Source organism: Nyctibius grandis, chromosome 12, assembly GCF_013368605.1.
Source record: "Nyctibius grandis isolate bNycGra1 chromosome 12, bNycGra1.pri, whole genome shotgun sequence".
In the NCBI taxonomy this organism is placed as follows: domain Eukaryota; kingdom Metazoa; phylum Chordata; class Aves; order Nyctibiiformes; family Nyctibiidae; genus Nyctibius; species Nyctibius grandis.
The window spans coordinates 8,231,993-8,247,458 of record NC_090669.1 but is presented as its reverse complement, the minus strand read 5'-3'; the positions used below and the strand labels follow the sequence as shown (position 1 = coordinate 8,247,458).

Sequence of the window (15,466 nt, the reverse complement as noted above, 5' to 3'; positions counted from 1 at the left end):
CATTGCTGGCAAGATGGGGACATGATTCTGTAGAGGATGCCTCCTGCCAGCCCCAGAAGGATACACTCACACGTGCAACTGTCCATGCCGATGGTGTATTTGTATTCCTGGGCAAGATGCCCCTGCCAGAAGACCCTATGGGAACATCCTCCAACCCATAGCGGCCCCATGCCAGCAGATACACCAAGCTCACAAGACTTCAGATGAGGTTAACCCAATGACCCAAGAGATACTCCCAGATTTGATTGAAATCTTGCTGCCCTTCACCAGTCCCAATGCACTGCCAGCATCCCTGTGCACATGAGTCCATGGGCCCTCACCAGCACAGCCCAGGCACGGGCTGCAGCCCCACAGCCTGCAGAAATTCTCCCCTTTATGGATGCTGCTTGTAGGAATTCGGGGCGGGGTGCTGGCTTTAGGTACTGTGAAGCTTGACACCACCAATGACACGCTGCGATACACCACGCTTGCTCAGCTTCTCTTAAGCAGACTGGCTTTCCAGCAAACACTGTCTTTACAAAGCCTGGGAACAGGTGGGTGATGGGGTAGGGGAAGCACTTGATAGCTCACTTCGAAATGAGCTTTCCTTTCCTCCCCTCTTTTACTATGGAAATTAATTCTCCTCCTCTGTGCTACCGCTACAATTTTCCCAATTCACAGTTTTAATAGTAAGTATTTTCTAAGAAATGCCGTAATACACAGGTGTGTGCTTCTAATTTAAATACTGACACCCATGCTGTGTTCACATCTGAAGACCGCTCCTTCTTGTCGGAGATTCCCTCCCCAAACAAGAGGCGAACACCTATGGCGCCGCACCACCAGAGACGCCTCGGCAGATTCGCGGGGCGGCTGCTTCCATGACAGATGCACGTGTCGGTGCTACACTGCACCGCACACGGCAAGGAAGCTCATTTTTTATATTTCTCCTTTTCTTGAAGGTGCTACAGCCACGGGATGTCGGTCACACCTCAGGGATCCCCAGGGACACCCCGTCACTCCAGCCAACAGCTTCCTCCAGCAGCACCACGTCCCCCCTCCCACCAGCCCAGGAGCGCTAGGGCAGAGATGTACTCCCAGTAAGTCCTCACGCCAGCAGATGCAGAGTTGTGCTGTGAGCTCCTACAGACGGAGTAATCTGGCAAGGGTTTATAATTATGCATATTATTTCTTTTTATATTATCCCAGCTCCAAAAATCTTGCATCTGTCTTGGATGTTCACCCACCACCATATTATCCAAGTATCATTTACTTTCTACCACTTCATCCTCTGTTTGAGAAAACACTATCAAAAGTACTTTCTATTAAAAAAAAAAATAGTATTTATAAGTAAAAGATTGACGTTAAAAATTAGATTTTATAATTAGGAAAGGAGAATGGATTTTTTTTTCTTTTCTGAAAGGACACGTAACTATGTCACATTGTAAAAACCCACATATTACCAAGGAAAATAAAAGTTCAACGTAGAATAAATGAGGAATGCAGCAGCCAGAGCTACAAACCTCCCTAACTTTATTTCTAGTTTGCATTTATTTGAGCTTGGCTGTTTCCAAAGCAGATATTTAAAATTTTGAGAACCTCAGACTATACAGACTGGGCTGCATGCTGCAGGTCCATGCAGGGACAAGGATGCTGTTTTTAAAACAACATAAGAAAGTCAACTAGTGGAGATCAAACATTTCATAGTATATGAAACCATATTCAATTAAAAGTTATCAACGTCTCTGATGTTCTTTGCTGAGTTCAAAGGCTTATTTCTTTGGAAATCCTTACGCATTGTAGTCAGAATCTTCTCATATTGATTTACTAATGAAATCAGCTTTTAGAAGATGTCTGGGCTTGTCAAGGCACTCAGGACGGGTAATTTCAGAGTACTGGCAAGAAAATAGGTTTCTAATGCCCAATGAATTGCAACCAACCTTTTCAATTTTCTGCAGCAGAGATCCCAGAATTTCATGTTAAGGGGGTTTGGGAGGGGTTTTTTTTTCAGCATTCTGTGATTTAGAAGTTACATAAGACAAAATACAATACATGTAGAAACAGAGACAAAGAGCTTGGTGTCTATGTGAGGGTGGTCTCTCTCATCTGGACCTTCCTGACTCACTCCTGACACAGCCCGTGCCCAGAGGGTCGCGTGGATGGAGCAGCACCAGCAGCAGCTCTGTGGGAGCTGCCAGGGAGACATGGGCAGAGAGCAGGGACAGCCCTGGGTACTGTGAGACCACTGGGGATGGGGTCCTGTGAGGATGGTGGCCTTGGTGGGCACTGGGCAGCGGACCGTGCCAAGGTGTGCAAGCCCAGGGTGCTGGAGGAAGGTTGAGGGGACAACAGACTTGGTGTGGCCAAAACAGGCCTCCAAAAGGGAAAAGGTGAGGATGGAGAACATATTTTCTGTAGCTTATCTGAATAAAGAGAAAAGGGAAAAAAGTTAACGCGTTAATACTTGCAGGGGCAAGTCTCTCTTCGCTTCATGGGACCCCAGCTTTCTCACCCGTTTTGCTCCTTTGGCAGCCAAAATTAAACTCAACCCTACAAAACGGAACAGAAGTGCTCAACATTTGCAGGGTGGACAGCAGCAGTGCTGGGATCGGAAGACCAATGGTGGAGGAGAGCACAGGGAATAGCCAGGAGGGAATGGGCAGGGAGAGCCCCGAGCAGCACAGACGGCATTAAAAACGCCCTGGCATGGGCTCCGATAGCCCTGAGCGAAAATAAGTCTCCAAACTGCATGAAGATGTTCCTCTTCTGAAGATATCAAGTGAAAACTGTGATTTACATAGCTGGGAGATGCCATGCAAAACAGAAGAGAGGGGAAAAGGAGTGACCACAGGGTGGTTTTCTTTGATTTTGTGGTTCGTTTCTCAAAAGCTGCCACTTCCCCTTTTTTTCCTCCTTGAAGGAGAGAAACTTTAAAAGAAATTGCAGAAGGCAATTAAAAATCTAAAGTAGTGTAGTGTATAAAACAAGCACGTGGGAGAACTCTTAATGGCAAAACACCAAATGTCTGTGTCCTAAAATGTTGTGTTTTTTTTTTGTTCCCACACTGCGCTTTGTTAACACGTCCCTCGCATGGGTGCCCAGCTGCTGCAGCGAGCTCGGTGACAGAGAATCTGGAGCTAATGGGGAAAGAGGGGAATACCAACCTGTAATTTATTTTAATGATTTCTGGTATGTTATAATTGAATGATACTAATGCTGTGTACTAATGGATGGTTGGGCACTGGCATCAGAGAGGCCTTTTCAGTCGCGAGCGCTGCACAGATTCCCCCCCGTTCTGCACGCACACGCACACCGAGACATACCCAGTGCCATTTGTCCCCAGCACTCAGGCTACAGGTCCATAGTTCCCTATTTCCCAAACTCTTTCTTGATCAGTATGATAACTCGTAGCTGTGTACAAAAATAACATACCTTCAGTTACCTCAAAGTAGACACAAAAAATCAGGCTTTTAGGTCTGCAGGCTCCCAAGGAGAGGACAGAATCTGCTCTGTTTACCCCAGACAATTCAGCTGAGCCTCCCCGGGGCCTCACAGTCAGGCTAATGAGAAACTCCCCAGCAACCCCCATGTAAAATGCTTTCATAGGTCTTTAAAATGCCTTAAATTCTCTATATATTTAGTAAGACTTTTTACTTCTTTAAAATGTCCCTTGTTGCTCGTCAAGATAATACTCCCGTGATGTATTACAACAGCAATGCAGCATTGCAAAGCAAGGGTCCAGCCAGACAAATACAGAATCTTATTTTCTTCTTGGCTTTGAAGGATCAGAAAACCTTTTTGCAAAGCCGAGCCGGGCACTTGCCTGGTCCCCCAGCAGCCCTGCCCAGCCCACCCTCTCTGACGCTTTTGGAGTGAGACAGACGGGCTTCAAGGGCTGCACGTGCTGTTAAGAGGGAAAAGCAGGGGAAGGAGCACTCAGCTGCACTCTTCCGCTGGGACACAAAACGTCTCTGCCTCTTACACAGCAAAACACTACTGACCTGCTATCTAACAGCAAGCTAAGTCCTCAGATTAAGAGTAGAAAGGAAAAGGTTTTTTTCTTCTTTTTACATTAAGGAAAAAAATGTTTATAAGACCTGAAGAGGAAGGAAATTCGCTATATGCCCATTGTTCAGTGGGGCAGGTGGACACCCAGATTATTTACCCTGGCACAAGGGCAGCCTCTGCCTCCTTATACATTTTCCTGATTCTCTAAGTTAATACATACAGCCTTTAAATTGTTGTAAAAAAAAATTCTAAAACTATTTGTAGTTGTATCTAAAGTACTTGAATAAATTCCTCAGTGCAACTACGCTATGGGCTGGATTCCTGCAAAGCATTTCACCTTGGCAGGTTTTACCAGGATCGAGCAGTTAAGCCAGAGCAGACAGCAACCCATGCACATACCCTACCACAGGAAAAAGGATGGTGCCCTGTGCTAAGCCACTGCTGAACAGACCCATCCAAGTGCAGGATTTCTGTTGCCAACGTGTCCACTGCCAAGTCTCCATGAGCTGCACTGAGCAGCTCCTGGGAGCAGCCCCTAACCCAGCCCATGGCACACTCAGGGATGCCCAAACCGTGCACCTTCAGTTCGCTTCAGTAGCGGAGAAGCCAGGCCACCGTTAGAAGCAGAGCTTGGACACCAGTGTTTGACATCTCTTGCCCTGCACCTACAAACACTTATGCCTAACCTGGGGACAGACAGCTCTTACAGCTACACGGACAACCCCATGACTGCAGATTCAACTCATACTCACAAAAAAACTTCCAGTATAGCTTCTACTGGTTTTCATAGAATCATTTCACAGAATGGTTTGGGTTGGAAGGGACCTTAAAGATCATGTAGTTCCAAGCCCCCTGCCATGGGCAGGGACACCTTCCACTAGACCAGGTTGCTCAAAGCCCCATCCAACCTTTTGTTTCATGAACAAAATAAGATACAGCAACAAAAGCACCTTCTCTCCCCACAACTGCACCTATATAAATACTTTGCTAGCATAAAAAAAAGAAGTTTACAAAGGACACTGTACCTGCTGTTGCTGTCCCTACGTACTGCACCACCCTGGGACCGCCGCTGCCCTGGCCCACAGCAGCTGCGCAGAGCGCCAACAGAATTTTTCAGAAGTCGCTTTGTATGTGTTTGCACACACACAGAGATGTACAAACACACACAGGAGAAGAAGGGAGAGAAGTATGTTAATTTGAAACATCTGGCAAATGTTTCAGAGTTAACAAGACCTGGGTTTGGCCTTTTGGTTTTTCTTCTGTTGGGGGGTCAAGGAAAGGGAGGCAATTTTGTCATTTTGGGCCAGGGAAGGAAGGTGCATGAAACGAGAAGTTGAAGCGTGTTTTTTCACCCTTTATTGAAGTTCAACATCACACTACTGGAGCTAATGCAAACAGGAAGATCATAAAAGAACATAATGAAAGTCTCGCACACTGGGACTGAGGGACTGGTTTCAGTTACTGAATATAGCTTTGGAGGCACACCACACAAGAGCCAGTGACTCCATGCAGCCGCACCACCACATACTAGGGCTTTTCAAGCTTTTTCTATATAGTTCCTCAATCATATTCCAGCCTGCAATCTCTGTCCCATGCACTGTGTCATCTTGATAGGATACTGTATTGCATCTTTATACACGTGCAGGATTGACCTCTGTAGCTACTAAACGTATTGAGAGGAAAATCCCCCAATTAGCACACATTTTCCTTAAGCTGCCATAAATCACCCATACAATACATTTTATCCCACATCCGACGTCTTGAATGAGAGCTGTAATTATGGGAGTAAATGAAGAAAAATTGAGGAGACTCAACTAATTTTGGAAAAGCCTTTCACAGGCTGTCTTTTACTTACAGAGTAGTCACCAATACCATCCAGAAATCCCAAATTAACTCCTGCTTGGCACAGAAATTATTTTTGTTGTTGTCGTTGCTGTTTTGAACCTCAGCCTGTGTTAAATTTAATACAATTCAAAACTTGTGATAGATAACACCGATAACTCCACTCCACTGCTGTTTGAGACGAAGGTCAAGCAAGAGAGCCGGCAAGCGCTCTTTTCATGCGCCGTTAGCTCCAGGCACAAAGGGGCCTTCGACATCGCAGCTGGGGGTTTGCAGCAGCAGCATTTGCTATCAAAGACTAGTGCAAACACAAAACGTTCAAAACAGCCGTAGCACCCACAGAAGATGCACCCAGCGCAACTAAGACTGCAGTTGGTACAAAGTGAAACCCCACAAAGTGCCACACAAAGGCAGTTTATGCCTTCAAGACCAGCTAGATGCTGACTTCAGTAAGAAAAGTCTCCTGTGAGCCAGTCTCCCCGTGACTCTTACAAAACCCATGCTAACCAGGAATGCAGTGCCATTGTCAATTTTCAAATTACTGCTCAGTTTCTGAGCTGTTTTCACGTCGCTGCTGAGCTTCTAAGAGAATATCATCATGCAGTCCAGTATGAAGAGAGCACAGAAAGAGTTATTGGCTTCAAAATCAAAAATATCCTGAGAATTTCATAGACATAATAGACAGTAAAATATCTTTACACAGGACACAAACAATGTTATTTTAAATGCAAACTAATCTGACATTTACCCTCACATTTGTCTTATCCATATGTTACACAACTACAGACTTGCTTTATCCCATTCAGTTTCTTGAGGCTCTTTTATTCAAATTATCAACGTAACACAGATGAAAAACATTTAAGTGTTATTACTACCAAGCAGACCAAAAGCTGGTTCAAATGTTTAATCTTTCTACCACGGCAATGTACCACTTTTATTCTCCAGCCCTGACAGTACTTTCCAATTTCCTCCAAGAGGAGAAATACACACATTCCAGTTGAGACTGAAGTTTAAAATTCCTATTAAAGCAGCTTTTATGTAATTAGATTGGAATGAATGTGCAACAGTGCCCATTGCAGAAAACTTCAAAGTGGTTATACTGGAGAAATCACAACCCTTTTCAGTGTGCCCACAAGAAGAAAGAATGGCTCTCCGGAGGATAAGAGTATATTAGTCTCTGTATGTAATAGATTTTATTGACCATATGGAACTGATATAAAAATTGTGTTGCAGTGGGTAGTCTTGGATTTGAGACAGGAATGTGACATACAAAATACAGTTCCTGTAAAAAGCCTGGCAGCTTTCTGGCAGTTTTTGCAATCAGAAGAACCTAAAATATTTACCTGATTGAGTCACTGATGAGTCCCAGGTCAAAGCAAAATCTGAAGATTCACCCTCTTCAACTGAAAAAGAACAAAAATAAGTTGTGATTGCTAAAACAAACCAACTGGAAAGCAAAGCCATCAGAAAACTAGTTCCACTATGACATTAAGTATTAAACCAGACTTCTGTACTGATGAAAAAGAACTTACTGCTTTCTATAAAATAACTCATACGGTGGAAATTTAGTGAAGAGATTTTTCCCTATGTTTTAACCTAAATATGGGATTTCTGTTTGCATTTTCTTCCTGAACAGGTAACAGTAAGATCATGTGAAATTTTAGTAGAGGTTTAAATATCACTAGCTGCTAAGTATTCATATTTGAAATTTTGTACATTCACAGCAACCTGCATGTGCAAAATTGCCATTGTAAATATAGAGGTTGTTTTTGAAATGTATGCTGTAACAGGTCATAGTAAAGAACTGTCCTGTGAAGGGAAAATTGCCTGACTTATGTCATCTTAACATACTAACGTATTAGCCATATTCAGAACCAAGTGATATCTCAAGCTTTTTCAGAGTCCAGAATCAAAAAATACCATTATAATGTGCAACCATGTTCTGCAATATGGTAGTCATAAATAACGGCATTAAGGCTTGCTGACGTGAAAGCTGTCAGAGCCAGGTGCTCAGCACTTTCAAGCGACGTATCTATAACCTTCTGCCTGTCAAGAATTGTAAAATGTCATTTGATTCTTACATTCTTAAAAATTACTGAGAGATCAACTGACAACGGCAGAGCCTGATCCGGCTGTTACTGAAATCAGTGGCTGTTTAACTAATGCCAGACTGGGCATTTGAAAGTGGTAATTGCTGAAATTCTTCTTTTTAATTGCAAAAGTTGATCATCTTCACCTGCCCGCTCTGTCACCGTGACACCAAACAAATTTACATCATGGGTCTTTATTTCCTGATGAAAAGTATTTATTCCACGCACTGAACAATCTCTAACCCTTTCATCTAAATTATGCTGGATTCAAATACAAGTTCTACACAAGTTTGCAACTGAAATGCAAACCATATTGCAAAGCCACAAGCACAGCCCCTGCTGACCAGACAGGACCTGTAAGCCCAGGCCCCGGAACCTGCTCCACTGATTACTTACACTGAGTATTTACATTTTCATCACAAGATTTTATGCTTTTCACCCCCCCCCCCCCCCCCCTTTTTTTTTTTCAATCCAGTGAGGAATTCTGGCATCCTGTAAGCTTATCTGTCAGGTTGATGTCAATGGTGACATCATGTGGCATTAGGAACAGAGAAGATAATTTACATCGGCAGTGCCTTGACAAATTTTCATTTTACCTTCAGACCATAAACAAATGGGTACTCCACAGCAGGGCACAGCTCCAGTGCCGTTAGTCTGCAAGTTTATGAACGGAGCGGAATTTGGACACTTCTTTTGAAAAAATCATACCTGAGACACAGTTATACTTTTTCCAAAAAGTCTATGCTAGCATAAAGGCCATGTCACGTAACACTAAATTTCAGAATGACAAAGAAAAACAAGACACAAAGCTACGTGCTTCTTGAAGCTGTTATCGGCACTATTCCCCGACAGCAGCAAAGCAGGCTGGGCTCGCGCAGGCGCCCTCCTAGGGGCTCACCTACCATTTTGTGGTCTGTAAACCACCATCTTGTTCCCATTTTGACCCATCTCTTAATAGAAAAACTCTGGACATAATTATCCTAAACATGACTTCACTCTTACACAAATATACCTCTTGTTTTAACACTGCAATCTACATACATTTGGGAAGGTTTTGCCCCAAAACCGAAGAAGCTTAGTTAGCACTTCATGCACCTTACTCAAAACAGACAAGTGGAATGTTTTAATTTTATTTTATCCTCGACTGCTTTTTGGTTGGCTTGCTTGGACAGTTTTTTGTATTACTACATTTATGCTGAGTTTTTTAATTTCTTTACATTTTATCTTAGAAAGGGGTGAAAAAATGACAGTCTGCTAAAAATACATAAAGGCAATAAATTCAGTCCTAGTCAAGTAAAAGTACATGAGATCAGTACTGGTTGTTGGCAATTTTAGCAACACGCTGCCTTTCACGTTGGTTAAACACTGGAGACTGCTTCAGTCCTTGAGCTGCTGTAGGGCAGCTGGCTCCAGCACGTAACAAAACTGCGTTTTTTGGAATCCCTTCAATGAGGGCAAAGGTTTGAGTCAGCCTCTGTTGGCATTAAATTGCTTTGTTCCCTAATGACTGAAAAGGGGACAGAGAACATATATGTGAAGATGACGGCACTTAAATTCACTTCATATTATTGCAGTCGTGGTTTCAGGTTCTCCCCCTCTATTTGCACAGACCCACCACGTAGCTGACAGTGCTGCATGTCCGTGTAAGGAGGAGGCCGGTGGGACGGAGCCTCTTGAGCTTAGATACAGACGCATCTCCCTGCAGCTGCTGCTCACACCACTATTCCCCCTTTTCCTTTTTTTTTTTTTTTGTTAATTTTTTAAGCAAACATCATCTTTCATAGGATTAACCATAAGAAAAAGTAACAGCTGAGCCCCCTCCAAGAGGTATTGCTGTATTGGACTGATGTTTCTCCTGGGCAGCAGGACAGCAGGTCAAACTGTTCCCTCGGACAGCGAGCACAGGGTGGGGGCACTGCCAGAAGGGAGCCGGGACCCCAGGCTGCTCGCCGCGGTGCTGGCTGGGGATGCCCGAACACATCCAGGCAGGATGTGACCACTGGGCAAGGCCAGCCTGGTGCTGCTCAGGACCAGTGTTAGGTGGTTTTATGGAGCAGCATGGTCACAGTGATGGCCTGTTGGAAGCCTGGACTGGAGCACTTGATCTCACCTGCCTGCCCATCGACCCCCTACGCTAGGCAGCAAGTATAGAGAAACAAGGGGCAAAAGCATGCCACATCCAAAAAAGAAAGACTGAGTCTATACACTAGTGCAATTAAGAAACCCCAGAGGTTTGGAAGGGAAGGGTGTCTGTGAAGCTGAAGCAAAAAAAAAGAGGCTATCAGGCTTTGTCACACAGGCATCAAGTGTAATTGTAGGGAGACACTTAAATCCACCATGCTTCTGCTTCCTCTCCATAATGGGAATAAAACCATGAGCTGAGAGGTTCCTCCATGGCCACCTTAATCCTCTGGATATAAACTGTTATTTAAGGAGCCAGCATTTGAAGTGGTGTCACTGCTGGCTTTACCTCAGCCTTGGCAGCGAGCAGAAGCCATTGAAGTCAGAGGGAAAGATAATTGGTTTCTTCCTCCCAAACTCAACTTCGATACCCAGGCAGTTGCAGTTAAAATTTGCCCTCCGTTGCAGGCGGCTGTTGCTGGACTCACAGGGAAGCAGGAGGAGCTTCCCTGGGCTGGTTGGAGACCAGATGCTGGACTCTGGGCAGAAGAGTCCCACAGACCCTCGTCTGGGGACAGACCCCCTGGGGCTGCCTTAGGGCTTGGCCAGCCCTCCCCGGAAGGGCACAGTGGGTCCAGAACAGATTTGGCTACTAGAGCTGAGAAGTGATTTCCAGCTCTTGTTACTGAGAGCCTTAAAAAAAGGGTTCTTAAAAGCCTTAGTCCATAATATCAGCCAGGGAGAAATTCACTTCAGTTGATTTTTCAGTTAAAGTTTCAGTTCCTTAATATTTTTCTTGTCGTTCCCTGAAACCTAGGTTGACTCAGGTGGCCAGGTGTGCAGTAACGTTCACTTTGTAGATGCTAGTATTTAAGTAGCGGTAATGGGCCAAAAAGCCAGGGAAGAGGTATGAAGCATTCAACACAATCACCAAAATACATTGCACAGTAAAATAATTCCTGTTTCATTAGCAGGAAAGTATGTTTTCTGAGACACACCAGCTACAAGCTTAACTACTGAAGTCAAGGACTAGACAATTCCATCTGTGCTAATTAATGGCTCTGAATGTGTGGACACACAAGACCATGTCTCTGATGTTCAGCATGTGCAGGAGCCACCCATGTACCTGAAATGCTCTGCAGCTTGGGAGTAGCACAGGAAACAGCAGCACAGTTTAAGACAGAGAGCCGAGATTTTAAAAAGCCACTAGAGATCTTGTATCAGCTCTAAATACTTTATGTCCTGGTGACATAATGGTGAAGGCTCAACATTTCATGGAATTTTGGAGGCATTTCATACTGGGCATTGAAAATGAAGACACACAAAATCACTGCTGTTAAGCTTTGGGCAGGATGTTCCCAAGTGCTCTTCACATGTTTTGGTTGGGTACTTCCTGTTTTCCATCACAAACTCACCCTGTTCTCCCCCCAATTATGTTGTGTGCCTGCACATTAAGCCATGGTTGCAACCACAGAAGTTGCTATGTAATTACACTCTTGTCTCTATCTGCTCTCTCCATCTAAATGATCATTTTAAAATGCTTTGGAAAAGCCTGTTTTTACTGCTGCAGTAATACAAAAACAATACAGCAAGAGGACCCACTCTGCTCCATGTGTCATCGACAGAATGGCACCTGAGGTGCAACGCAGCGCACCGACAGAGAGTCTATGCATGTCTCCCAGTGCCAAAGTCACTACACAGTTGACTAGCAAAAAAGACGGACAAGAACCAGTTTCAAAGTCAAGTACTAAACCTTGATATCACCACTCACAGCACTATATTTCTATTTTTAAAGCATTAACCTTTTTTTTTCTTCTCTTTTGTAAATGGTCCATAGTATTTGCTGGCACACAGAGATAAAACACTGGAAATAATTTTAGCTGCATTCTTCAAGGTGATGATTATGAGATAGTTATAGGAAACCCATCCCAGAGTGTACCTGCTACAACAGCTATGCCCTTTGCTGAAATCTGGGGGCATCTATGAAGCTGAAACCCTTCACGAAGGCTGGGTTTGACTTAAAAATAGCCTTGGTCTAGCAGCATAGAAAATCTTTTTGTTAGTCAACTCAAAGATCAGTAAACTTGTGCACCGCGCACCCATGGCCTGGTGGCCACATGTCTGCTTCCACCCCTCATTCTGTCCCAGCACAGTAGGATTCGCTCCAGGGTTGTCGCTCCTGGAGAAGACATCTATTCCACTCCAACTGATTGTGGGACTCAAGTGCAAGAGCTAGCATAAGGACAGGGCCAATGTGGGGAGGAACTGTAGGCAATGGCAACATCACAACACAGCACTCCTACACACACCAAATATTTGCATTTTGCCCGCTCATCTCAGATGTTCTCCAAGGATGCTTATTTAATTGCTAGGTCACGAGTGCTGCAGGCTCAAAGATTTCGGTTCTTTGTGCTCAGAGAAACTTCTGAAAGGATTCAGCATCCATTCCCCTAAGAGTGAGAACATCTATTTATGGGGCTACTATTACCTGAACTCCATTCACAGTCGCAGTGCTTATTTAACACTTTATCACTCCCAGGAAAGAAGTTAACCTTATCAAAGTAAGACGCTTCTGAACCAAATGTTGATTTCTAGATGCAATCAAGCTTTACAAGTGAGCAACAGCCCCTCAGTAATTCAGATGGCATGTGTATGCTCCCTTATCCTATTACACAGGCTTCAAGGACCACAAGGACCAGTTTAACACCTCCCATAATGCAAAAACTCCATAGTATGCTAACTAAAATGTCAGGAACTGTGACAGTTTGAGAAAGTGCTGAGAAATATGTTAGGTTACAGGCAAGTTCCCCAGCTGATGGGGGAACTTTCCCGAATCAGAGCTGTTACGAAGAGCTGCATTCAGGACCAGGGCCACTCCCTCACCTGCAAGCAACCATTGAAAACCGCATTTACAGACAGGCTGAGTGCATAAAATGCTAGTGCCACTTTTTAGTTTGGAGGATTCAGTCAGATTTTGTTTGTGACAGAACGCTCTCAGATAAACCTGGGGACATCTCATCAATGCCTATGTATTAGCTGTAATGTACGTGTCAAGATTCACAGCTTTCCCTCTAGAGAAATACTCCAGCACCGATCCGCGTTGGAAGCCAGTCACACAATAATCACATATTTTCCCTGACCTAGCTGTAGGTATTCGCAAGCAAGAGCTCTCTGATCTTCCGTAATCTTCAGGCCTCTTTGCTGCCTTTCAGGCGCACATCTCTGTGCTGTCCTACCCAGCCTTTGCTCCGTCCCTCCCATCACATGAAATTACATGCTCCCGAATCAGCATAGGACACAGAATAGCCCCATCCGACTGCCATTCATCCGCCACGACTCATCCCACAGCACTCGCAGCCTGGGATTTGATACAGCGCTCTTAATCCTGCAAAATGCAGAGCAGCTTCCATTTCCACGAAGTTAAAGGGAGCTGAGGATGCTCAAAACTTGTGGACTGAGGATTGTAAATTAGCCAGTTTTCAGCTGCTTGGCATGGCACTAGCACAAAAGATCTTAACAGTCTTTATGCTTTAAATAGCCTGGTATTTTCCACACACATCTAGAGTCTGTCCTTTGGAGAGGTGCGGATAGGCTTGCTCCCCAATCCGAAAGACGAGGAGAAAGGGCAGGATACCCCTGCTCTCACTCAGCCTACTGCCCAGAGGTGTAGAGTCCTGCACAGCACTGGGAGCTGCTACCAAAACCAGCAGTGGCATACAGCAAAAAAAGAAAAAAGTTTGGAAATGGTTACTTTGAGCAGAAGCCAGCTAGCCTCTTCTGTTCAGATTACCTCCCAGCTAGATGTAAGGCTTTCCCTCTCTCCTGCTTAGATGTTCCCTGCTAGATTCTCCACCTCCTAATAGCGCCGAGTCAGAAGTCTGCAAAACACAAAAATCTGCAGAAGAGCAGTGAAGGAAAGTAGCAGCATAAAAAAGGGTCACAGTTGTTTTTTAAACGACATGCCGCTGCAGCAGCAGATCTGCAGTCTGCTGCCCAGGGGTGCAGCGGGGTGCTGAGCCAGCCCGAGCCAGGGCACGCCCCCCCCGAGGAACCGGGCTGCCTCTCTATGTCAGCAGGCTGGGGCTTTCTCCCACCGGTGTGCAGAGGGAAACCTTGACGTTCAGCAGGAAAACAGGGAGTTTTGTGGGGCTTTGTGTACCGGGCATAGGTGCCTGTGACTGTATCCTTGCGGCTAAAAGCAAAGGGAAATCCCCCCCAGTGCCTCCGTACCAACATTCAGAGGAGCAAAAAGGTACCCGGCAGAAGCAGCCGGGTGTGCTTTGTACCGGCCATTTGAGCCGACTTACTCCCTTTGGAAAATTAACTTTGCAAGACGATTGCTGCCAGGTCTCCCCGCGTTTACTAGATATTTTGCTTGTTTGCGTGATCGTCTCCATTTAGCTTTAGTAACATTTTGCCATTTCTTTCCCTGGTGGTTAGTGGAAAGGAGCCCCGGGACACCAGGACACCCCCAGAGGTGACAGTGTACCCCTCGCCCGTGCCCTAGCCCCAGGATCCCCCGCGGGAACCGCACGTGGTCCCTCGCAGCTCCCAAGGGCAGCTCCAGAGCCGCCTCCCTGTTCTCTCCCCGGTGCACGGCCGATTCAACACTCGGTGGCCCTCGGCCGAAGGGTTTTTTCCACCTTAAATAGGGCCATTATATATTAGTCCTTTCATGGGCCAGCAGGCCAGGGAATAAGACAAGAGGGTTTACTGACATGGCTTATTTAGCTAGTTCAGAGCCTAAATTTGCACAAGTTCTCTAGCTGCTTTTCTCCAAAGTCAGTAACAGGGCTTGGCAGAGACTGTGGGTTTTGCTGGCAAAGTCAGCCTTTTTGTGTGAAGGAGGGAGGAGTGGGGAAACCCAGACTGCTGTGCTCTCTAGGTCAGGGAAAAGAAAAAAAAAGAAGGGAAAAAAAAAAGAAAAAAGGAAGAAGGATGAAACAAATGGGACAGAATTACAAAGGAAAACTGAAGAAAAAGATAGTTAGGAACAGAAGAAGATGTGAACGTGATTAAGGAGAACAAGATAAACAACAAAATAAGGTAACACTAGCAGGTTTATGCAAAGGAGATCTAATTATGGGTGGCTAAATCCTCCAGGACATTAATATTCCATTGTAATGTGTCTAGTTTCCTCCTTTCCAGACATGGCAGGGAGGAAATGAGAATCACTTAGATACACTGTTTAATGAGCAAATGATGGACGATCACCACATACAGCCTGCCCGATAAGGATCCATTAGCCTAAACTTGCACAGTAAATCTGTGCGCAGCTAACGGGCCCGCCTCTTCAAACGCTATGGCAAAGCTTAGCATAACTGCAACTAGAGAAAGGGATCATCGTAAATAAAAATCTTATCTCTGGAAGACGAGAAAGACCACAGGACATGCACAATGGCTAATCACAGCCCTGCGCACGGACCGCA

The 15,466-nt window shown here is 45.0% G+C and overlaps 1 protein-coding gene across 2 annotated transcripts in view; it reads right to left on the bottom strand.

The window, feature by feature from the left end:
• The window catches only part of ZNF423 (zinc finger protein 423), a 234,719-nt gene that overhangs the window by 185,272 nt on the left and 33,981 nt on the right, over positions 1–15,466 (bottom strand). For both annotated transcript variants that reach the window (XM_068411126.1, XM_068411127.1), the window contains exon 2: positions 7,170–7,229. In XM_068411126.1, the coding sequence (XP_068267227.1) occupies positions 7,170–7,229 (60 nt within the window). The remainder of the gene's footprint in view (positions 1–7,169; positions 7,230–15,466) is intronic.